At 45.4% G+C, this 22,919-nt stretch overlaps 1 protein-coding gene and 1 pseudogene across 2 annotated transcripts; both read left to right on the forward strand.

The window, feature by feature from the left end:
• Positions 1 to 7,348, forward strand: LOC128124954 (leukocyte immunoglobulin-like receptor subfamily B member 3). Of its 2 annotated transcripts, XM_052761869.1 has the most exons (15): positions 36 to 69; positions 228 to 263; positions 444 to 719; positions 859 to 1,164; positions 2,126 to 2,404; positions 2,531 to 2,836; positions 3,062 to 3,358; positions 3,603 to 3,905; positions 4,172 to 4,222; positions 5,132 to 5,239; positions 5,608 to 5,683; positions 5,762 to 5,799; positions 6,029 to 6,081; positions 6,831 to 6,986; positions 7,064 to 7,348. In XM_052761869.1, exons 1-15 carry the CDS (start codon positions 36 to 38, stop codon positions 7,241 to 7,243), a joined length of 2,499 nt encoding a protein of 832 aa, XP_052617829.1. In that variant the 3' UTR covers positions 7,244 to 7,348. The 2 variants fall into 2 exon arrangements, with proteins under 2 accessions (XP_052617828.1, XP_052617829.1); XM_052761868.1 differs by lacking the exons at positions 5,132 to 5,239; positions 6,831 to 6,986 and having other exon boundaries at positions 1 to 69; positions 228 to 719.
• A 3,118-nt stretch (positions 7,349 to 10,466) lies between these two features.
• On the forward strand, positions 10,467 to 20,095 carry LOC128124211 (leukocyte immunoglobulin-like receptor subfamily B member 3; annotated as a pseudogene).
• The last annotated feature ends 2,824 nt before the right edge of the window (positions 20,096 to 22,919 follow it).

Below are 22,919 nucleotides of genomic sequence, written 5' to 3' on the forward strand. Positions count from 1 at the left end.
CATGAGCACAGTTGCAGCCTCCAGGAGGAGATGCCATGACCTTCACCTTCACAGCCCTCCTCTCTCTGGGTGAGATATGGAGATGGGGAGGGGATACTGTGGTCTAGGAATGGCCCCACAGCCCAGCACTGGCCAATTAAAAAACCCCAGGGTCTTAGGAGGTTCTGCAGAGGCGAGGACCTGCTCAAGCTTCAGGCACAAACCTCTCACAGGAAACTCTCTTCCAGGACTGACTCTGGGCCTGGGGACCCCAGTGCTGTCAGGTGAGTGAGTGTCTGCAGCTGTCCTGACCTTCACTTCTCATCATTCCTGCAGCCATGCCTGGGCAGTGAGGATGGAGAACAACACATGTATGCTGACCCTGGGGATGGCGGGAGGGTTGGGGTTGGGTCTGCAATCTGAGGATGGCTGTCCTGGGTCCTTGCTGTTTTTTTTCCTTGTAGGGGCCCTCCCTAAGCCTATCCTCACAGTACAGCCAGACTCTGTGGTCTACAAGCAGACTACAGTGACCTTCTTGTGTGTGGGGACCACAGAAGCTAAAGCATATAGATTCTATAAAGGACAACAATGGCACACAGAGAATCCACAGAATCCTAAGAACAAGGCTGAATTTTCAATCTCAAAAATAGCCCATCACCAAGCAGGACAATATCAATGTCAATATCAGACTCATGATGGATGGTCAGAGTACAGTGACGCCCTGGACCTGGTGGTGACAGGTGAGAAAATGCACAAGGTCCCCAGCCTCAGGCTTCACTGTCAAGAAGCGAGTCTGCTCTTATGGGTGCCCTCCCCACCTCACAGCCCTGGAGGGTAAGGAGGCCTGATACATTGAACTGATTCCTGTTTCTCTCCCAGGAGCCTACAGTAAACCCAGCCTGTCAGCACAGCACAGCCCTGTGGTGACTGAAGGAGGGACTGTCACCCTCCAGTGTATCTCATCGCAGTCATATTACAGTTTTGTTCTGATGAAGGAAGGACCACAGAATCTCTCCTGGACACTGGAATCACAGTATAACTACTCTACTGGACAGTTCCAGGCCCTGTTCTCTGTGGGCCCTGTGACCTCCAACCAAAGGTGGACATTCAGATGCTACAGCTTTAACAAGAACAGACCACAGTTGTGGTCAGAACCTAGTGACCCCCTGGAGCTCCTGGTCTCAGGTGAGGAACTCCAGTCTTTCCCTAGAATGATGTTGAAATAATACAGGCGTCAGGGAGGCCTTGGTGTGTGGAATGTGTGAGGAGCCACAGCTCCAGTATCCATTGACACAGAGCACAGGAGACAGAGGACACAACATATAGAATCCAAGGCAGACGGTGACAACAAAGCCCAGGAGGTCCAGGACTGAGATGAATCCTTATGGGGCCTTCTGTTACTCTGGATCAGCTCATGTGCCATCGCCAACAGCTCAGGGAACCCCACAGAAGCAAGGGGGAAGGGTTGTAGGAGCCAGAATGGTTGGGGTACCAGGAGAACACAGCCCACAGAATCTACTAAGCAGGCATCATGAGGGCTCACAGAGACTGAGGCAGCAGCCATGGAGCCTGCTTGGGTCTGCCCTAGGCCCTCTGCACACATGCTGTGGTGGTTTACCTTGGGTTCTTTTTTGCTTTGTTTCTTTTTTAGAATTTCACTGTGTAGCCCTGTATGTCCTGGAACTCACTCTGTAGTTCAGGCTTCCCTTGAATTCACAGAGATCTCCCTGCATCTGTCTCCTGAGTGCTGGGATCAAAGGCGTGCACCAGCATGGCCTGGCTAGCTTGGGGTTTTTGTTAGACTCATAACAATAAGAATGGGGATGTCATGACACTTTTGCCTGAATGTGGGATCTTTTCCCCTCTACTGGATTGCCTTGTCCAGCCTTAATATTGGGTGTGTACCTAGTCTTGTTGCATGTTGTTATGCCTTCTTCAGTTAATATCACTGGGAAGCCTTCTCTAATCTGAAAGGATACAAAGGAGCAGTGGATCTTGGGGACAGGGGTGGCAAGGAGGCTGTTGTCAGGATGCATTATATGACAGAAGAATAAATTGAAAAGATAATAACAGTGCTATCCACAGTGAGATTTTCTCTGTGCCACTGCCAAACACACCCAACTCCTTCTCTCCTACTTCCTTACAGGGACCCTCCACAAACCCACCATCAAGGCTGAGCCAGGCTCTGTGGTCTCTTCCAGGAGTGCTGTGACATTCTGGTGTCAAGGGACCCTGGATGCAGAAATATGTGTTCTGCATAAAGAGGGAAGCCAAAAACCCTGGGACACACAGATCCTAGAGAAGCCTGAGAACAAGTTCTCCATCCCTTCTGTGACTTGGCAACATGGGGGACAATATCGCTGTTACTGTTACAGCTCCGCTGGCTGGTCAGAGCGCAGTGACCCCCTGGAGATTGTGGTGACAGGTGAGGGGACAGTCAGGGTCTCAGCCCCAGGCTCTGCTCTCAGGAGTATTCCCCTCCTAAAGCCTAGTCCTGGAGAACACTGTGGTTGTGTGAGTACACGTAACAATCTGCCTCCTTCTCTCCTAGGAATCCACTACAATAAACCCAGCCTGACAGCCCTGCACAGCCCTGTGGTGACCTCAGGAGGAAACATGACTCTCCAGTGTGTCTCATATCAAGGATATGACAAGTTCATTCTTACCAAGGATGACCAGAAGTTTCTCAGCTCTCTGAACTCACAGTTTATACACAGTATTAGGCAGTACCAAGCCTTGTTCTCTATAGATCATGTAATACCAGACCACAGAGGGATATTCAGATGTTACGGTTACTATAAGGATACCCCACAGTTGTGGTCAGTACCCAGTGAACCCCTGGAAATACACATCTCAGGTGAGTCAGCGCCATCACTGATTCATCAATTTTTGACACACTAAGCCCTTTGCCTTGGACCTGTCTCACTGGGTAGTTGTGGGTGGAGAGTGGGAGAGGAAGAGCCTGGTGGCTGAGCCACAGCCCCACTCCTGGGGAGAAGCAGTGACATGTGCAGGGCAGGATGGGAGGGATAAATGTTTAGTAAAAAACCAGATCCTCAATCACTAGCCACCTTCCTTCTAGGCCTGTCCAAGAAGCCCTCCTTGCTGACTCACCAAGGCCATATCCTGGACCCTGGAAAGAGCCTCACCCTGCAGTGTTGTTCTGACTTCAACTATGACAGATTTTCTCTGTACAAGTTGGGGGGAGATGACCTCACCCAGCATGTTTTCCAGTGGACCCAGAGTGGCCTCTCCTTGGACAACTTCACACTGGGCCCTGTGAGCAGAACTACTGCAGGCCAATACAGATGCTATGGTGTAAACAACCACTCCTCTGAGTGGTCAGCCTCCAGTGACCCCCTGGACATCCTGATCACAGGTGAGAACCTAAATAGATTCCCTCAGGTACCTAACCTCAGCTTGGGCTCTCATGGGGGAGTTAAGGAGGGGATGGCTAGGATGAGGGACAAAGATCTTATTCAGAAACAGATGCAGAGGCAGGAGAACAGGAGAGGGGCTCAGGCAGAGAAAAGAGACAGAGTACCAGGTACTCAGGGCAGAACCAAGTGAGGTATCAGCTCAGAACATTGAAGACAGCCTCTCATCCTCCCTCTTTGCTTTAGGACACCTTTCCTTCAGTCCTTCCCTCTCAGTGAAGCCTAACTCCACAGTACACCCGGGAGACAACGTGACCCTGCTCTGTCAGTCAACATACCCAGTGGACACTTTCATTCTGTCCAAGGAGGGAGCAGCCCACCAACCCCAGCGACTAAAATCAAAGTCTGAAGCTTGGGACTTGCAGGCAGAATTCTCCATGAGTGCTGTGACCTCTGCCCTCTCAGGCACCTACAGGTGCTATGGATCTCAAGACTCATCTCCCTACCTGTTGTCATATGGCAGTGCCCCTGTGGCGCTCACGGTCTCAGGTGAGGTAACCCTGAACTCTCAGGGTGACTTACAGTCCAAACCCTAGGAGAGCCCTTGACTTGGGTGGGATTAAGGGGACAGTAGGAAGGTTAGTCAGATGGCACTTTCCCTGCCAGAGAAGTGGAGGCCAACAGCAGCAGTCATTCTTGTAATGTCCACTCCACCCCCTATTACAATCTAGGTTTCAGGTAGACAGCAAGAGGATCTTGGAGAGGTTACCATATAGTGAGCAGAGACCCTCACCCCTTCTTGTTCTGTGCCCTAGGACCCACTGGAACCTCCAGCCCACCACCCTCAAAGTCCATGCCAACATCTGGTGAGTATCAGGCACCTCAGTGCAGAAAGTAAGCTCCATCCCCAGGCTGCCTCACAGCTCTTAGCCCACTAAAGTCCTTCTTCTCTGTCACTTTAGTTTGTGAGTAAAGAAGGCAAACAGAGATCCCAACAAAGACCCCAGTGACCCAGGACTTAGAGGTTGTGATAAAGAAGTTGGCAGCCAGAGAGAGAGTGAGAGTTGTTCTTGCTCAATCTGGAGGATGGGACAAGTAGGTGAGGTGGAGGGCAGGGATCCAGGACATTTGCCTCCCCATCCTGCCTCTCAGGCCCTGAGAACAAACCTCTCACCTGCATGGAGTCAGGCCTCAGAGGCTAATAAGGACTCTGTTGGAAGGTGGGGCCCAGATGGGCAATAGCTAGTTATGGGCTCCACACAGCTGCTTCTGGAGACGCTGACTTGGACCAGCCTTTACCTTTCTGGATTGGCTGCTGTTTCTCTGATTAAAAAGGGGAGAGGCCTGGTCCACATGTCTAAATTTCTTTCAGTGCTGGCCTTGGCTGTGACCTCTCCTGACAGAGGAGTCCCCCAGAACCTGATTCTGCAGTGGGTCTGTCCCACAGTGGTGGTGACCTGTGCAAGGGTGGGGCACGGGGCCAGGGCAGGACAGTCAGGCTCCTTCTCTCCAATTCATGAGGCTCAGCTCAGGTACAGAGAAAAGAGCTGGAAGTAAGAGTCCCTGGGTTCGACTCCCAGCTCTGCCACTTCCAGTCAGGTGATCTGAGGCAGGTGAACTGTGGGGACATAAAAAGAGACAATTCTTTGTTGATTGATTGTGAGGATGGGAGATGATGAGTGCAAAGACCCAGCATGCATCTGTCACACAGTAGGTACTCAGTTAAGCAGCAACATTCCCCACTCATGACGTCACTTGTGTCTCATGACTGGAAGGGTACCTGAAGGCTCTGGTTGGAGTCTCTGTGGCCTTCCTCCTGTTCCTCTTCATCCTCATCTTCCTCCTTTTCCGACGAAGGCATCAGGGAAAATTCAGGAAGGATGGTGAGTAAGGTGTGGGTGACCTGGGTCTCAGGTGGTGGTAGGTTCTCCTGTGAACATCCAAGCAGGGGATCAGGACACCAGCCCCAGGGAAGCCTCAAACAGGCTGGGTAGTTTAGAAACACTTGCAGATCTCAGATCAGAAAGATCATGCTCTCAGAACCTGTGCAACGTCAGGTATTCTGTGAGCTTCACCATGGCCTGGGACATTCGCTCACTCACCCATGATGTAAAGGTCCCTTCCTTCCTTCCTTCCTTCCTTCCTTCCTTCCTTCCTTCCTTCCTTCCTTCCTTCCTTCCTTCCTTCCTTCCTTCCTTCCCTGTACATGCCTGGGGGGAGGGGGAGGCTGAGACTCTTCTCTCTCTTGCAGCCCAGAAAGATAGGGAATTGCAACTTCCTGCAGGAGCTGCAGAGCCAGTATTCAGAGACAGAGGCTCCCAGAAGAGGTAACCCATGGCCAGAGACATAGACCCCCAACTTCCTGACACACCTCACTGCCAACTGACATCTTCTTGTCTCTCCAGATCCAATCCAGCTGCTGCCACCCAGGAAGAAATCCTTTGTGAGATAAAGAGGGTCCTGGGGAGGGAGATGTCTGAGGACCCAGCATTGCAGGGGTGGTAGAGAGGCTCTGGGGTCTTTGCTATTTGGGTCTGAACTTCACACTATAGATACAGGGCTATCACAACACTCCCTGATTCTCTGTCCACATCTGGGGCAATGTAGCAAACCAGGGGTCAGAGTCATCCCTAGACTCTGATCAGGAGACATTTTGTTTGTTCTTCTGACAGATGCTTCAGTGAAGGACACACAGCCTGAGGATGGTGCCAAGCTGGACAGTTGGGTGAGGTTTCTGTCCCTATCAGCAGTGCTAAGAACTTAGGGCCCAGTTTAGTTGAGGGGATGCCTTTTTTTGTTCTCCCTCTCTTGGCCCTCAGAAGCAACCAAAGCTGACTCTTCCCTCTCTTCTGCAAGTACACCCTGCCTCACTCTCTCCTGGTTTTCCCGGGATCATGTGTCTCATCGATCCTGTCCCCTTTCTGGTTCCTTGGCATCTGTCTGATTGTCTTCTGAGGGCCAACCTGGATAGGAAAGCCCACAGAAACATTTATTGAACTAGCAGCTGTAGGCAAGAACCAAAGGGACTTGGGCAGAAACGTGGGGTTTTGTACTGTGTGTGTGGATGTTTTACAAGCATGTATGTCTCTGCACCACATGCCTGCATGGTGCTCCCAGGGACTAGAGAAGAGTGTCAGATACCCTGGAAGGAGAGTTACATATGAATGTAGGTTGCCTTGTGGGTTCTGGGAACCAAACCTGGATCCTCTGCAGAAGCAGTCAATGCTCTTAATCACAGAGTCATCTCTCCAGCCTCCAGAAACGTGTTTTCAAGAAGATGGACTGTGTGGGTACAGCCAAGACAGTTAGAATGTCAGGATAAGAGGCCGGAACTGTAGGAAGGAAGCCTCAGAAGATCCCATCAGGGATGCTGTCATCTAAATGGGTCACTCTGGTCATGCTGTGGAAAACTGACCAGAACTCCCCAGGGGAACAGGGAGACACTGTCTTTCCCTCACTACTTACCTGCTATAGAGACCAGCTGAGGGAGACCCCCAGGGAGAGACACATGCCCAGGTGAAAGGCTCCGGGCTCAGGAGGGCAGGGGCTGTCCTTCCTTCTGTCATGTCAGGAGAAGTCCTGGCCGCCAAAGATGGACAAGCAGAAGATGACAGAGAGATGGACAGTCAGGTGGGTCCTGTCCTCCACAGGACTTCAGCATCCCCCAAGACAAGCATAAACCCTCCTCCCACTCTCTCCCACTCCAGGCTGCAGAATTCGAGGAGCCCCAGGATGTGACCTATGCCCAGCTGTGCACCAGGTCACTCAGAGAGGGGACAGCTGCACCTCCTCCCTCCCAGGCAGGGGAAGCCCCAGAGGAGTCCACTGTATATGCTGCTCTGGCAGTCACTCAACCGGGCTCTGTTACCAGTAACAAGGAGCAATGACCCTCTGCCTGCCAGGAGACCTAACAGAGACCTCTAAGGGGTTCTGTGAACTTTTGGGAACCCAACTGCATTTTAACTAACATCATACATTTTGGAAATAAAGCAGGTTCCTCAATAAACACGTGAAAAGAGAAACTAAATAGAAGGGAATGGTTTCACACTGAGTACTAATTTAATGACATCACTCATCAAAGCCGTGAAATGAGAAAATTTACAGGCTTCGTTGCACAGATACATAATCCCAACCCCTGGGAGGCTGAGGCAGGAGAATTGCCTTTGTTTTGTGGTTATCTTGGCATACCTACTGAATTTCATGCCAGCCTGAGCTACAGAGTGAGACATGTTTCACACATTAACCACCAAAGACCAGGGTGGAGGTACACTCCTGAAATCCTAGCACTTTGAAAGTGTGGACAGAAGGATCAAGAAGTCAAGGTCATCTTCACCTTCATAGCACAGGAGTAAGAGGTCAGCCTGGAACACATGTGACACTTTTAAAATAAATAAGCCAGGCATGGTGGAGCAAGCCTTCAATCTCAGCACTTAGGAGGTAGAGACAGGCAGGTCTCTCTGAGTCTGAGGTCAGCTGGTCTAATAGTGAGTTCTAAGTATCCACAGCTACATAGAGGAACCATGTCTCAAAAAATAAATAAATAAAATAGGGCCAGTGAGATGGCATAGCCAGTATAGGTACTTGCCACCAAGCCTGATATCCTACATTCAATCAGCAGGAATAGGGGAAGGAGAAAACTGACTCCCACAACTTGTTCTCTGACCTCCACCTATGACCTTGGTGTCTTACCCACACCCAAGAAATAAATAAAACAATTTAAAATATAAACTAACAATCATAAATGAAAGCTGGGTATGGTGGTGTAGGCCTGTAAACCCAACAAGGCTGGCCTCAAACCTGCTGTCCTTCTGCCTCAGCTCCTGATATGTACAACAATGTATTCACTTTATTTTCTTAAAGGTTTATTGTGTTTTATTTATGTGTATGTATATATGTTTGTATGTTTTTATGCCATGTGTATACCGGGGCCTATGGAGGCCAGAGTGGACATTGGAGCTGGAGTTTTAGATGTTTGTGAGATACATGCTGTGGATGCTGGGAACTGAACTCAGGTCCTCAGCAAGAGCAGTGCATGCTATTAATCACAGAGCCACCTTTCCAGCCCCCCCTACATTCGTTAAAAATCCAGTAACAGCAGAGCACTATGAACAATTTTATGCAAACATTAGGAGCTGTACAAAAAATGGACAGATCCCTTGGTTGCCCAATAAATACAAAATCTTCATGACTTCCCACTCATTGAACACACTGTCACTAGGAAAGTTCCCCTTTGGAAATTCTGTTTCTGGAAGCTGGTGACTTTTTCCAAATGTTTGTGTGTTTGAAATAAAGACATTACAAAACTAGAGAAAGAGGAAATATAGCCCAACATAGTTTATCAGACCAGAAAAATACTATTAACAAAACCTGACAAAGAAAACCTAGGAAGAAAGTTCTTTCACATCAGCCCAGATGGGACCCCTTAAAAAATTAATGAGCTAACAACCAGGGAGCGTGCATGAGACTGACTGAGACCCCCTGCATATATATTACAGTTGTGTATCTTGGTCCTATGGGACTCCTAACAGTGAGAGCAGGGACTGTCCCTGACTCTGTTGCCTACTTTTGGGACCCATTCTTCCTACTGGATTGCTTCATCTATCATTAATAGAAGAGGAGGTGCCTAGTCTCACAGCAACTTCATATATAATGGCTGGCTGATATCCATGGGAGACCCTCTATTTTCTGAAGAGAAACAGGAGGAGGAGGTTATTAATTTAAGAGTGGGAGGCATGTGAGACCTTGGTGGAAGGGTATTTTGAGGGGCAACTAGTGTGCTATGGAATGTCGTTCTGAATGCTGTGAATGTGTGTTGCTCTGATTGGTTGATAAATAAAATGCTAATTGGCCAGTAGCCAGGCAGGAAGTATAGGCAGGATAAGTAGACAAGGAGAATGCTGGGAAGAGGAAGAACAGAGTCAGGAGTCAGCAGCCAGACACAGAGGAAGCAAGATGACAAGGCAGAGCTGAGAAAAGGTACCAACCCATGTGGCTAAACATAAACAAGAATTATGAGTTAAGTGTAAGACCTAGTCAGTAATAAGCCTGAGCTAATGGATGAGCAGTTATAATTAATATAAGCTTCTGAGAGATTATTTTATAAAATGCTATGGGACTGTGGGTGAGAGATTTGTCTTGACTATGGGACAGGCAAAACACAGCAAAACTTCCAACTATATTTGGCATATAAATGCGGAGCTCTCAAATTTCCATAAGGCCTAAAGAGTTTTAAGGGCTTCTAAACACACAATAATGGAGCCAAAAACAGCTTTCTACTTCATGCCTCATGTAGGTCGAGATATAGAGACACCAAGGTACAGAGACGCTGTGGCGTGCAGACTGGAGCTACAGTATGGTGGGTTCACGGTGTATGGTCTTGAGTGCAGCAGGCAGATTCCTGCTACTGTACACAGTGGCCTCTGCAAGCCATGCAGCATGCTGCCTGATGGATTTAGCTTTTGCTAGTGCAGAAAAAAAGAGATAGAGAGGTTTCTGGGCAACACGTTGCTTCTTAGAGACATAGACACACTGCTTCCTGGAGTTGGCAGTAGGCATACTTCTGCCATGTTTGGAAGCTGAGGTGGGCGGAGTCAGCAGTCAAGGCTTTCCTGTTGGTCCTAGCCAAGCAGTTCAGCAGTTTAAAATCTCTCCTGGTCAGAGAAGGATTATAGATTCACAATAAAAAAGATTCAGGCCCAGCAGTGGTGGCACATGCCTTTAATCCCAGCACTTAGGAGGCAGAGCCAGCCTGGTCTACAGAGCGAGATCCATGACAGGCACCAAAACTACAGAGAATCCCTGTCCTGAGAAACAAAACAAACAAACAAACAAAACAAAAACAAATTCAGATGAAATAAAACTGGAAATCGTTTACAATGTGTGTAAAAATGTACGTAGGCTAGGAAGATAGAGGAATAGGAGGATAGACAGTTATATAAAGAAATAGTTTAAAAAATAAAGTAATTAAAGAGGAAGTAAAAGTAATATAAAAAATAAGCCACATAAAGATGGAAATCACACAGAGAGTCTGGATTATATAGTCTTCGGGATTTTTAACTGCAGAAAGACATTTGATAATCCAAGACCCCCTGATAGGTCTCTGATAGCACCATGGCCCAGATGACCCAATATCCAGAATGGCTTCAAGGCAATACAGAATACAGAGAATATAGCATCGCAGACTATTCCAGTCAGGACTTGACTTGGAACCCAGTGCTGGCAGGTGAGTGAGTGTCTGTGGATGTCCTGAATTTCACTTCTCATCATTCCTGCAGCCATGCCTGGGCAGTGAGGATGGAGAACAACACATGTGTTCTGACCCTGGGGATGGCTGGAGGTTTGGAGTTGGATCTGCAATCTGAGGGTAGGTGTCCTGGATCATAGCTTCTCTTTACCTTGCATAGGCCCTACCTAAGCCTATCCTCGGGGTACAGCCAGACTCTGTGGTCTACAACCAGACTATGGTGATCTTCTTGTGTGAGGGGGCAACAGGAACCAAAGCACACAGACTCTGTTGTGGGAGCCCGTTCTCGGGTTCCTCGTGGCTTTACCCAGCAGGTCCACATAGAGGATGATTAGACCACGGGCCTGAGTGCAGGTGTCTGAGATGGTCTGCACTTGGCTGTGCTGGGGGAGGAGGTCTTTTGCTCCACCCCTTGGCATCTCTATAAAAACCCTGGGGCAGAGACAGTCGGGGCCCGTTGGAATAGGTTCCAGGCCCTCTCGAGGCTATCCTTTATTTTCTATCTGTTTATCTCTGCGATATTCTCCGCAATAAATCCTTCTATCTAATATTTCCTGCTGCTCGAACTCAAGAAAACTCTGGGGAACTGTGGGGGTGGTTGGGTAAACGCCCCACAGAATGGCGCCTGAACAGGGACTAAAGAAAAAAGAAAAAAAAAGGGTCTAAAGAAAAAAAGGGGGACTAAAAAAAGGGGGACTAAAGACAAATGAACAGGGACTAAAGACAAAGCAATAGGGACTAAAGATAAAGGAAAATAATAGTTTTATTATAGAGTTTTTGGCGAAAGTGCTGAGTCAGCCCTGCCAGTGGAAAGGCATGCCGGTGTTATGAAAAATATATATTTTTTATATATTGAGAGGCAGGGGTTTTATCCTCGAGAGAAAAGGAAAGCGGACTGGAAGGATGTCCGATGCTGCAGCGAAATTCCCTTCTGTCAAAATTTTCTATCTTCTATCCCTTGATTTCTATCTGAAAAATAAGGCATAAGGCATAGGGTAGTAATATAGTGTAGGAAAAACTTAGAAGTGTAAGATTGTGTAGGAAAAAATAAGGCAACTAGACAGGAAAAACTCTACAATTTTCTAACTTTGGGGGCTATGAATGCAAACTGGGAAAAAAATCTTTCTTTGGGCTTTTTGGGTAGTAAAAAAGCTCTTGTTTGAGCTTATGGGGAAGAAAAAGTTTCCTATGGAAGCTCTTGACCTGGGGACAGCTGAAATGCTAAGTCCAAGCGGCAGGAGAAAGTGATTTCTCCCAGAGGCAAATATGGGGGTGTAAAAAGCCAAAAAGTTTAAAGTTGGGAAGTTTTGGGAAAAGGTGGTCTTTCTCTCTTGGGAAAAAAATCTTTCTCTTAAACTAAAAGCTTTTCTTGGAAAATTTGGGGGAAAAATCTCTCTAAAGCTTTAATCTTTCTCAAAAACTCTCAAGCTTAAAAACTAAAGCCTTTAACTTTCTCAAAAGGACAAAAATTAGAATCACCTGAAGATATTAGTATGGGGACCACCTGTGATTAGCTCTAAGGGAAAACAACAAACCTCTTAAGACAGCAAAACCTAAGTTCTGACTTTCAAGCCTTAAAAATCCTCCCTGCAATGCAGGAGGCAGGGACAAGTTCCTAAAAACCTCTACTAAGCTCTGTCTCTTCAAGCCAGTAAAAGACAGTGGGTCAGAGTACCCTGAGGGAAACGCTTGTGAGAGTGTGGGTAAAGAGCTACAGAGAGCCCAAAAGGGCAGGAAACTCTACTGGGAAAAGCAAAAATGCCAAGCTTTTCAGTTATGCCCAGCTGAGACAACAAGGGTTTTGTTTCTGAGTGAGCATTTCAGAATGAAAAGGTGCTCCTAATTGTCCTAATGCAAAGATCCCCTGAAGCAATGCAAACTGTTAGCACTGTATCCTCGCTTCTGACCAAAAACCCAGAGGCGACTGGCCAGCGTCTCTGAGTTGGAGTGCATTTCGGGGATACTAGGGTTCCTGCAGTTGCAAACTTCTGGAGCACAGAGCTGAGGCAGGAAGGTGCAGGACCCAGGGGAAAACTGCTAATGAACAAAATCTAAAGCCGGTGGGAACAGCACAGTTGTCCACTTTCCTACAAGTCCCGGGGTTAATAGGTCCACAACTGCAAAAAGACATCTGAGAAAAGCTTTCCTATCAGAGTAAGGACCTTTCTGGGAAAACAGTAAAGCTGAACTGTGTCTGAAGCAGTTGTGCTGCTGAGTCAGAACGCTATCTGGGGAAAGAGCCCAAGCCAGGGCAGAACAGAACTATCCAGGAGTAAAGCTTTCTTTTCTGTCGGAGAAAGCATCTCTTTGAGAAAAGCTTTGTTTCAACTGACTCCCAATGAGATGAGGGAGTGTAGCCCTGAGGAGTGATTGCCTCTGGCATAAGCTCTGTCCTTGAGCACCCAGACAAGCAAATGCAATCCACTGGAGGACTGGGCCAGGTGAAGGCCTGATGAAGCAAAACGCGTGTCCTAATGGGAGTTTAGAAATGGCAAAAACCTCCCTTGTTAGATTTTCAGTCTGTACGCAAACCACACAGACCCTGAAAACAGAAACGGACAAAAAGCCCCTACCTTCAGTAGCAGGGAAAGCCGCCACTGTAGTGTCGGAAACTGTTTCTGGGGTAGAGGGGATAAACTGAGACCAAACTGGGAACTGTCTGGGAAAAAGACTCCAAAGAAACAGAAGGGACATATTCCTCCCCAGAAAATACATGACCTGTGAAAAGCTGCTAGAATTTGAGGCAGATTCGGGGGGAGAAAAAAAGCCCCTACCTCCAAAGGCAGCTAGCAGAGGTACAGAGCCACAGACAGATACCTGAAGCTCTGCATCTGGGGAAGGAATAAGCAAAATGAGACAGATCAGTGGGAGAAAATCTCTTCTGAAGGAACTATGGAAAAGCTGTTGTAAATGATCTTGTTTTTCACTGACTGGCTAAGACAAACACGAACCCCGAGGAAAGTTGCTATCAGAAATTGCCCACCTCAATGCGCGCTAACAAGGCAGGTACAGTTCTGATTTGGGGGCCAGTATCAAATGAAGGAGAGACACCTGTTAAAGCCAGCTGAGGAGAGACCAGAAACCTCCCAATGTGCCATAGATGAAAATGTAAAATGCTTGTTCAAATCACCCGTTGCAAAAGCAAAAAACTTTGTTCAAACCTCCCAGGCAAGAATTTGTAATCAAGTCTGGTAAAAGAGAACCAGTTTACTCTCAGACCCGAAAAGAACTCTGGGAAATGACTGATGGGAAAATGATATAAGGGACTGATATGGGACTGATATTATGGACTGATATAAGGGAAATGCATTCTGGGAAAGGTAGTTTTTCCACTAAAGATGGTGACATTGCCCTGAAACACTTTTTGTCAGCTCGAAAATACGTTCCTGGTAAACTTAAAATACAGCTTTTAAAAGAATAAGGAGGAAAATCGTCTAAGAGTTTAAGTGTCAGTTCCAATGAAAAATTGAAAGGATACGGAACTAGGTGCTTCGCGGTTTGGGGCTCCTTTGGTAAAATGCCTTATTTACCCTAATAGCTGTGCAAAGTCTTTAACGATAGTTGGATGACAAAAAGCTACGTATAAGAGCAAACAAGCCAGTTTAAAATCCTTAAGAAAGCAAGAGAGCAGTTTATACACTGAACGTTGTCTAAGATCTGAAGAAACTTATGTGAAATTAAAAATTATTTACCTCTTGAACAAACAGCCTGCAACGAATGATTCCTATGCAAATCTAATTAAGGGGATAAGAAACAGGCATTCAAAAAGAAATGACTGCTTTATAGATGATGGGAAACAAACTTCAGAAAATCTAGCTGTCTTACAAAAGAGTTGCTTCACCTGAAATTTCCTTATAAAAAAATCAATGCTAAATATTACAGCTGCTAATAACATCAGGAGTTAAAGCTAATAAAATGAAAATGCTAAATCCTGAAAATGCTTTTTCTCAGAGTAAGCTAATGAAGGATATGTTTCGTGAAAGAACATCTATGTTCTTAACTCTTTTGAATAGTAACAGTTTTGGTAAAAATATTGGAACTAACAACAATCTAGTCAAAATGTTTCAACAAATCCAAGACGCTATTCCACAAAAGAAAGCTGCCATGCTTTGTGGGCCATATTAAAGCTCACTCCAATCTTCCTGGTCCTTTAGCTGAGGGTAATTCGAAATGGAAAGATCCCTGCTCGGGATTATGGAAGGGTCCCGATCCTGTGTTAATATGGGGGTCGAGGACATGTTTGTGTTTTTTCACAAGAGGAGAATGAAGCTCGGTGGTTACCGGAGCGTCTGGTAAGGAGCGTGGAACTAAGGAAGGGTCAGCTCCAATGATGTTCCTATAAAGGAACCAGAATGAAAGTGGCTCGATTAGTATTTCTGAGGTTTTGTCACTGGTTAATGCAAACAGTGCGGAAATGGAGTTCAGAGCTGTGCCACTTTTGGCCTTACTAACGCCTTTAGAGAAGTACTTTATATCACCTAATAGCTGTGCAGTATTTGCCAAAGACCTTTACAGCAGCTAAATATGGTAATTTAACGCTCAGCATGAAGTGAAGTTTTTCAGTAGAAAGAACCAAAAGTACTGCTGTAATAGAAACGTTTGTCTGAATTGAAGCACTTAGGGAAACTACTATGAATTTGGGTGAAGGGACAGCCTCTAGTTAAAAACCATCTACCGGTGACAGTGCACCTCTGCCGGTTCGGAACGGCTGAGAGAACTGGCAACTTTGGAGTGTGGTGTCATCCTGGGAAGGTTACAGTTCCCTAGCAACTATCACAATTCTATAACAACACTCACTAAATCCCAGTGCTTTATAGCAAAGCTGACTGTAAACTCTAAACTTTAGAAATGATGTACATACTTCCTGTCTAGTTAAGAGAATCTTTCTAATAGAGATAGTGATAATAATTAAGAGTAAGAAATAGAAAAAGATGAAAATAAGATATGTGAGTTTGTAGAAATTATCTTGTTAGATCTGTTAAGAAATCTTTAGGTGCTAAGTTAAATATATGCTAATGGTAGCCCTGTATAAGTTTGTAAAATAGATCTATAGAGTTCCTTTAAGAATATAAGCTTGCAAGAAGAATCTAAGGTAGTCCTAAGACATGTAGTAATAAGCTTGTAAGAAGTAAAAATGCTAGTTGTAAATGTAACTTTAAATAAGAAATAAGATGGAATGAACATAAGAAATAAGAAGTAATAAGAAATATATTTGCTAAAGTAGTTCTATAATTTCCTTAAGGAGTATAAATAAGTAGATGTTAATGTTATGAGTTTGTAAAAATGTGTAAATGTTGAATGTGAGTCTAAATGCTTTGCAAGGCAAAAAATGTTATATGTGAGTTTGTAAAAAAGTGTAAATGTTAAGTGTGAGTCTATGCTTAATGTATATGATGAACAAACCTGAGATCTAGAAGTTAGGCAGTCTGAATGGTTTCAAAAGTTCCAGAAGCCGCTAAGAAGCTAAGAATGGCGGACGCCAGAACCAGCACAAGGCATCCGCAGCTGAGATCTGTGGAAAACCGACGCAACACAGAAAAACCTGAGCTAACATCAAAAACGGTGCGGTTTAGAATACTACTGTACCTAAAAAGGTCTCTGGCTTGAGAACAAAAGTTCGGAAATGCTTGTTTGAACAAAAATTGTTAACTGCAAAAAGTTTTGGTTGAAAAACGTCTCTTCATATTTGGAAGTGAAAGCCTGATACTAGAATTTATTTCTTGTTTGAACTTTTTGAACTTAAAATGAGATAAAATTACAAAAAGAATTTGGTTATGGATTTCTCATATTTGAAAGACTAGTACCAGAATTTATCGTTTGAATTTTAAGACTTAAGAAATGAAATGAACAGTAGAGATTTCATTGATATGGGACAATTTTGAGTTTACTTACAGTAATGACCCAGAAACTGTTTTCTGGGACTGGTTTTGTGTTACAAATGGAACTGTTTAAATGGAAAAGTTTGGGTCTTCTAACTAGGTTTGAGATTTTGCTTAAATTATAAAGAAAAAGGGGAGAGTAAATATTCCTTAGTCTAATTTCAAAAGCTGTTTGAGTGGATTAATGTCATGTTTTTGTTAGTAAGAAATGCAAATGGGGTATACTAAGAGACTACTTTTAAAGTGTGTAAAGAGTTTTATTAAGAAACTGCTTTTGGATGTTTTGCTAAAAGTTTTCCAAGTGTTCTGGTTAGATTGAAAATATTGCTTTTCAATATGGGTTTGTAGGAATTGTATAAGTTTGGGTTCTTCTAACTAGGTTTGAGATTTTGTTTAAAAAATTATAAAGAAAAGGAGGAGTTATGAGGTTGAATTATGTTTGCAGAAATTATGTTTATCCTATTGATATTGATGCACCCTGGTTTTGTGGAGTTAAGGAATATTTAAGTTTGATGTGAATACATCGAAGTTTTTCCTATGTTCTGTTAGCAAGAAAATTCAAATGATTGAGTTAAAGTTGTAAGACAGAGAAAATTGTTAACTATATATAGCACCATATATGCTAATTCAAATGGTTCTGTTAAGAGTTTGCTTTGAGTTGTAAGATTGAGAGAATTGTGACTATGTATAGCAATATTTATGTTAACCTGTTAATGGTAATGATGAAGCTAAGGGATTCTTTAAGTTTGTAGTCACCTTAAGAGTTTTTGGCTTAGAAAGGGCTTGAGGCAGCTAAGACTGCTGTAGTCACCTTGGACCTAATTCAAAAGAGAAATGCCATCTTTATCATCCTCTACTCCCATACTGGGAGGTGTAACAGCTATGGAGATTGCTGTAAGTCACTAATAGTTATTTTTTTATATATTAAGAAAGGGGGACCTGTGGGAGCCCGTTCTCGGGTTCCTCGTGGCTTTACCCAGCAGGTCCACATAGAGGATGATTAGACCACGGGCCTGAGTGCAGGTGTCTGAGATGGTCTGCACTTGGCTGTGCTGGGGGAGGAGGTCTTTTGCTCCACCCCTTGGCGTCTCTATAAAAACCCTGGGGCAGAGACAGTCGGGGCCCGTTGGAATAGGTTCCAGGCCCTCTCGAGGCTATCCTTTATTTTCTATCTGTTTATCTCTGCGATATTCTCCACAATAAATCCTTCTATCTAATATTTCCTGCTGCTCGCACTCAAGAAAACTCTGGGGAACTGTGGGGGTGGTTGGGTAAACACCCCACACTCTGTAAAAAGGAATACCAAAAACTAAAGTGCATAGAGTTTCTACAAAATCCTAAGTACAAGGCTGAATTCTCAATCTCAAAATTAGCTGATCACCAAGCAGGACAATATTGTGATCAATATCAGACCCACAATGAATGGTCAGAGTTCAGTGACTTCCTGGAGCTGGTGGTGACAGGTAAGAGGATACAGAGGATCCCAAGCCTCAGGATTGACTGTCAAGAAGTGAGTCTGCTCTTCTGGGTGCCCCCCAACCTCACAGCCCTGGAGGATAATGAGGCCTGATACATTTAACAGATTCCTGTTTCTCTCCTAGGAGCCTACAGTAAATCCAGCCTGTCAGCAAGGCCCAGCCTGGTGGTGACTGAAGAAGGGAATATCACCCTCCAGTGTGACTTGTTGCAGCAATATGACAGGTTCATTCTGACTAAGGAGGGCCTCAGAGGCTGTTCTGGGTGCTGGACTCACAGTATAACTACTCTACTAGAGAGTTTCAGGCCCTATACTCTGTGGGCCCTGTGACCTCCAGCCAAAGGTGGACATTCAGATGCTATAGCCTTAATAAGACAGACCACAATTGTGGTCAGAACCTAGTGATCCCCTGGAGCTCCTGGTCTCAGGTGAGGAACCCCAGCCTTTCCGTAGAATGATGTTGAAAAGATACAGATGCTCAGGGAGGTCTTGGTGTGTGGTGTGTGTGAGGGGCCAGAGCTCCTGAGCCCATGACCCAGAGCATGGGAGAAAGTGGGACACAAGATACAGAATCCAAGACAGAGAGTGACTGCAAAGCCCAGGAGGTCAGGACAGAGATGAATCCTAATCGGGCCTTCTGTTACTCTGGATCAGCTCATGTGCCATCCACAACAGCTAGGGGAACCCCACAGAAGAGAGGGAGGAAGGGGTGCAGGAGCCAGAGCACTCAGGACATCAGGAGAACATGGCCCACAGAATCTACTAAGCAGGGATCATGAGGGCTCACAGAGACTGTGGCAGCAACCATGGAGCCTACACAGTTCTGTCCTAGGCCCTCTGCACACATGCTGTGGTTGTTTACTTTGGATGTTTTGCTTTGTTTTGTTTTTGAGTTTCACTGTGTAGCCCTGGCTGCCTTGGAAGTCACTCTGTAGACCAGGCTGGCCTTGAACTCACAGAGATCTGCCTGCATCTCTTTCCCGAGTGCTGGAATTAAAGGCATGCACCACCACCTCCTGGCTAGCATGGTGTCTCTGTTAGACTAAAACAACAGGACTGGGGATAGATCTAACTCTTTTGCCTGAATGTGGCATCTTTTTCCTCTTACCGGATTGCCTTAACCAGCCTCAATATGAGGGTGTGTGGCTAGTCTTACTGCATGCTGTTATGCCTTATTCAGTCAATATCACTGGAAACCTGTTCTTTCTGAAGGGAAAGAGGAGCAGTGGATATAGGAGAGAGTAGTGGGAAGGCTGCTGTCAGGATATCTTGTATGAGAGAAGAATAAATTAAAAAAAAAAAAACGTGCCAGGCGGTGGTGGTGCACGCCTTTAATCCCAGCACTCGGGAGGCAGAGCCAGGCTGATCTCTGTGAGTTCGAGGCCAGCCTGGACTACCAAGTGAGTTCCAGGAGAGGAGCAAAGCTACACAGAGAAACCCTGTCTCGAAAAACCAAAAAAAAAAAAAAGTGCCATCTGCAACTGTGACTTTCTCTGTGCTACATTCTGACAGACCAAACTTCTTCTCTCCTACTTCCTTGCAGGGACCCTCCACAAACCCACCATCAAAGCTGAGCCTGGCTTTGTGGTCATCTCAGAAAGCCCCATGACCATCTGGTGTCAGGAGAGTCTGGATGCAGAAATATAAGTTCTGCATAAAGAGGGAAGCCAAAAACCCTGGGGCACACAGTTCCCAGGAAGACAGAGAACAAGGCCAAGTTCTCCATCCCTTTTGTGACACAGCAACATGGGGGACAATATCGCTGTTACTGTTACAGCTCAGCTGGATGGTCAGAGCGCAGTGACATCCCAGACATAGTAGTGACAGGTGAGGAGACAGTCAGGGTCTCAGCCCCATGATCTGGTCTCAGAAGTATTGCCTTGACAAAACCTATCCGTGAAGTACATTGTGGCTTGTGAGTCCATGTAACAGTCTGCCTCCTTCTCTCCTAGGAATCCACTACACTAAACCCAAGCTGACAGCCATGCCCAGGCCTGTGGTGACCTCAGGAGGGAACAAGACTCTCAAGTGTGTCTCACAGGAGGGATATGACAAGTTCATTCTCACCAAGGAAGATCAGAAGTTCCTCAGCTCCATGAACTCACAGTTTATACACAGTATTATTCAGTACCAAGCCTAGTTCCCTATAGATCATTTTAGAGCAGATCACAGAGGGACATTCACCTGTTATGGTTACTACAGACATACCCCACAGTTGTGGTCAGTACGCAAGTGAGACCCTGGAAATAAACATCTCAGGTGAGTTAGCCCCATCATTGACTAATCATTTTTTGACACCCTAAACCTTTGCTATGGAGTGAATGCCAGCAGAGAATCCTCGAGCAATGTCCACTTCATTCTATATTGCAATCAAGGTTTGGGGTAGACTGCATGAGGATCTTGGGGAGGTTATAGACCCTCCTCCTATACCTAAGTCAACAAACTACATGCTGGGATCAGGGAATGGAACTGACCATGTCAGGAGTCTCAAACTTTGCTTCCATGTGTTGTCATCTGAGAGGGTAGCATCAGGTTCTGATTTCTCTTAGCATCATTAATCAAGAAAGTCCCACCACAGACATGATCAAAACACATAGTGAGGTTCTTGATTTCCCAAGTGACTTTAGTCTACTTCAAGATGACAAAAAACTAATCATTCCACTCTCCCACTCCAATTCATACCCTCAGAAATAAGAATCTGTATATGAACCCTTCCATGTCACAGGACTACCTGATTCTCACACTAACCCTGAAAGAGAGGTCATTGCCCTCATTATGCACCAAAGAATAGGAGAGGGAGATTATTACCAGGTCCAGTTTGAAAGTCTGCAAATGATATTCCTGCACATTACAGAGCAGCCAGTGAATATGCTCCCCTGAGCATTAGTGCTGTGGGAACTGAGAAAAGATTTGCAGTGTTGTATCAGAAACTGTGGCCCAGATTGAAAACAAATAGAGAGAAAAACCCAGTGAGGAGGTTTTGAAGAAAAGGAAGTAGTAGGAGGGGCTTCCTGTGACAGAAATGAAGAAGTTAGAGGAATAAGAAACTTATCAGTTACAAAACACAAGCCCTGGCAAAGAGGGAAGTCAGCTTCCCCAATGAGTCTTCTAAGGCTTGCATAACTCTTTCTGTATCTTCTCTGTCACTATCTGTGATGGCCATGTTTGATACTCCAATCAACCTCTGCAGTAAAGGTCCTTCCTCAGCTTCTCCATCCTTCTATTCTCATTCTGATACTAACCTCAAACAGCCCCAACCTTAACTGTTTCTGCTACTGTCTCCTGGACATCAGCACAGCTCCAGTTCTGTAAAGACTCAAGATAACTGTATATCTTCTTGATCCATCCACCTTCAGCACCAATCCAGGCTCCTGTCCCCACTTCATCGAATCCTTTAAACAACTCAGCCCATCTTTAAGCATTTTACTCTGGTTCCTACCCTCATCAATGCTGAATCTTTCATAAAGGATCACCTTCCTGCAATATCTCAGAAGGCCTTGCTGATGTTCACAACAAGCAGAGCCAATCTCTCACCCAGCAAACATTTTCCAACAAGGCAAATTCAGTTAAGGACACAAGATGCATCTTATGCACATACAAACATGCACACACACGTGTGCATGCACACACACACACACACACACACACACACACACACACACACACATACACACACACACGGGGGAGGGGGAGAGAGAGACAGAGTGAGAGAAAGAGCAATATGTGCTGTGGGATGGTCTGTATGTCAAGTGTTTTGCTCTGATTGGTTAATAAATAAATCACTGATTGGCCAGTGGCTAGGCAGGAAGTATAGGCGGGACAAGGAGGAGAATAAAGCTGGGAAATGGAAGGCTGAGTCAGAGAGACACTGCCAATCACCACGATAACAAACAGCATGTGAAGATGCCGGTAAGCCACAAACCATGTGGTAAGGTATAGATTTATAGAAATGGGTTAATTTAAGCTGTAAGAACAGTTAGCAAGAAGCCTGCCATGGCCATACAGCTTGTAACCAATATAAGTCTCTGTGTTTACTTGGTCGGGTCTGAGCGGCTGTGGGACCGCTCAGGTGAGAGAGATTTGTCCTGACTGTGGGCCAGGCAGGAAAACTCTAGCTACAAATATGACCCCTCTATCACTAAAATACCTGTACCTCTCACACTTGCTTTCATTGGACAATAAGAAACTAGGAAATACCACTGCAGGCTGTGAACACTGATATTGACAAAGAAATGTTTTCTATTGAATGGATATAGAAAAATGAGCTCAGGTCCTTGTTAGGAGCAAACTGGAAACTCACATGAAACTAACTACACTGATGTATATGTTGTCTGGGTTCAGGTTACTACTGGAGATTTAACACAATTTAGTGCAAATTGGTTCCCTCTACCATCAGCTTTCCATAACAATCGACTCCCTGGAGCAGCAACAGGGTCAAATATTCCTTTGCCTAATCATTTGACTATTAAAGGTGAAAAAACAGATCATATCCATTGCACAGCACCCTGTGAGATTTTCACATTACAAAACAACAGATAGTCCTCCGTGATGGGTAAGAACTCTGAAATGTGTCCTATCCTCTGGTGAGGCCTGGATCCCACCCATCTTCAATGCAGCCTCAGCCCTTGACTCACTTGACTTCCACTGTTAGAGACACTGAATTTCCCCTTCTACATAGCTCCCTCATGTGGAGAATGCAGCCATTGTTTTGTCCACCATTTGCACCTTTGCACATATTTCTTCTTCAGTCCAGGGAAGGAACCAGTTGGTGACACCAGTCACTCTCTGGCCTGGGACTAAGTAGATGTGACATGTTCTGAGTGGTAATAATCACTACGTAGGTATTCGAATGAAGGAACAATTCTTGCACTAAAAAGAGTTCTGGAAGAAAGGGCTTTTCTCCACATGAACTGTAGTGATGTGATCCGGGTGTCTTCGCTGCTTATTAGCCCTGGGAAAGCATC

The sequence above is a fragment of the Peromyscus californicus genome, unplaced genomic scaffold (assembly GCF_007827085.1).
Source record: "Peromyscus californicus insignis strain IS unplaced genomic scaffold, ASM782708v3 Scaffold_4__1_contigs__length_199733344, whole genome shotgun sequence".
Lineage (NCBI taxonomy): Eukaryota > Metazoa > Chordata > Mammalia > Rodentia > Cricetidae > Peromyscus > Peromyscus californicus.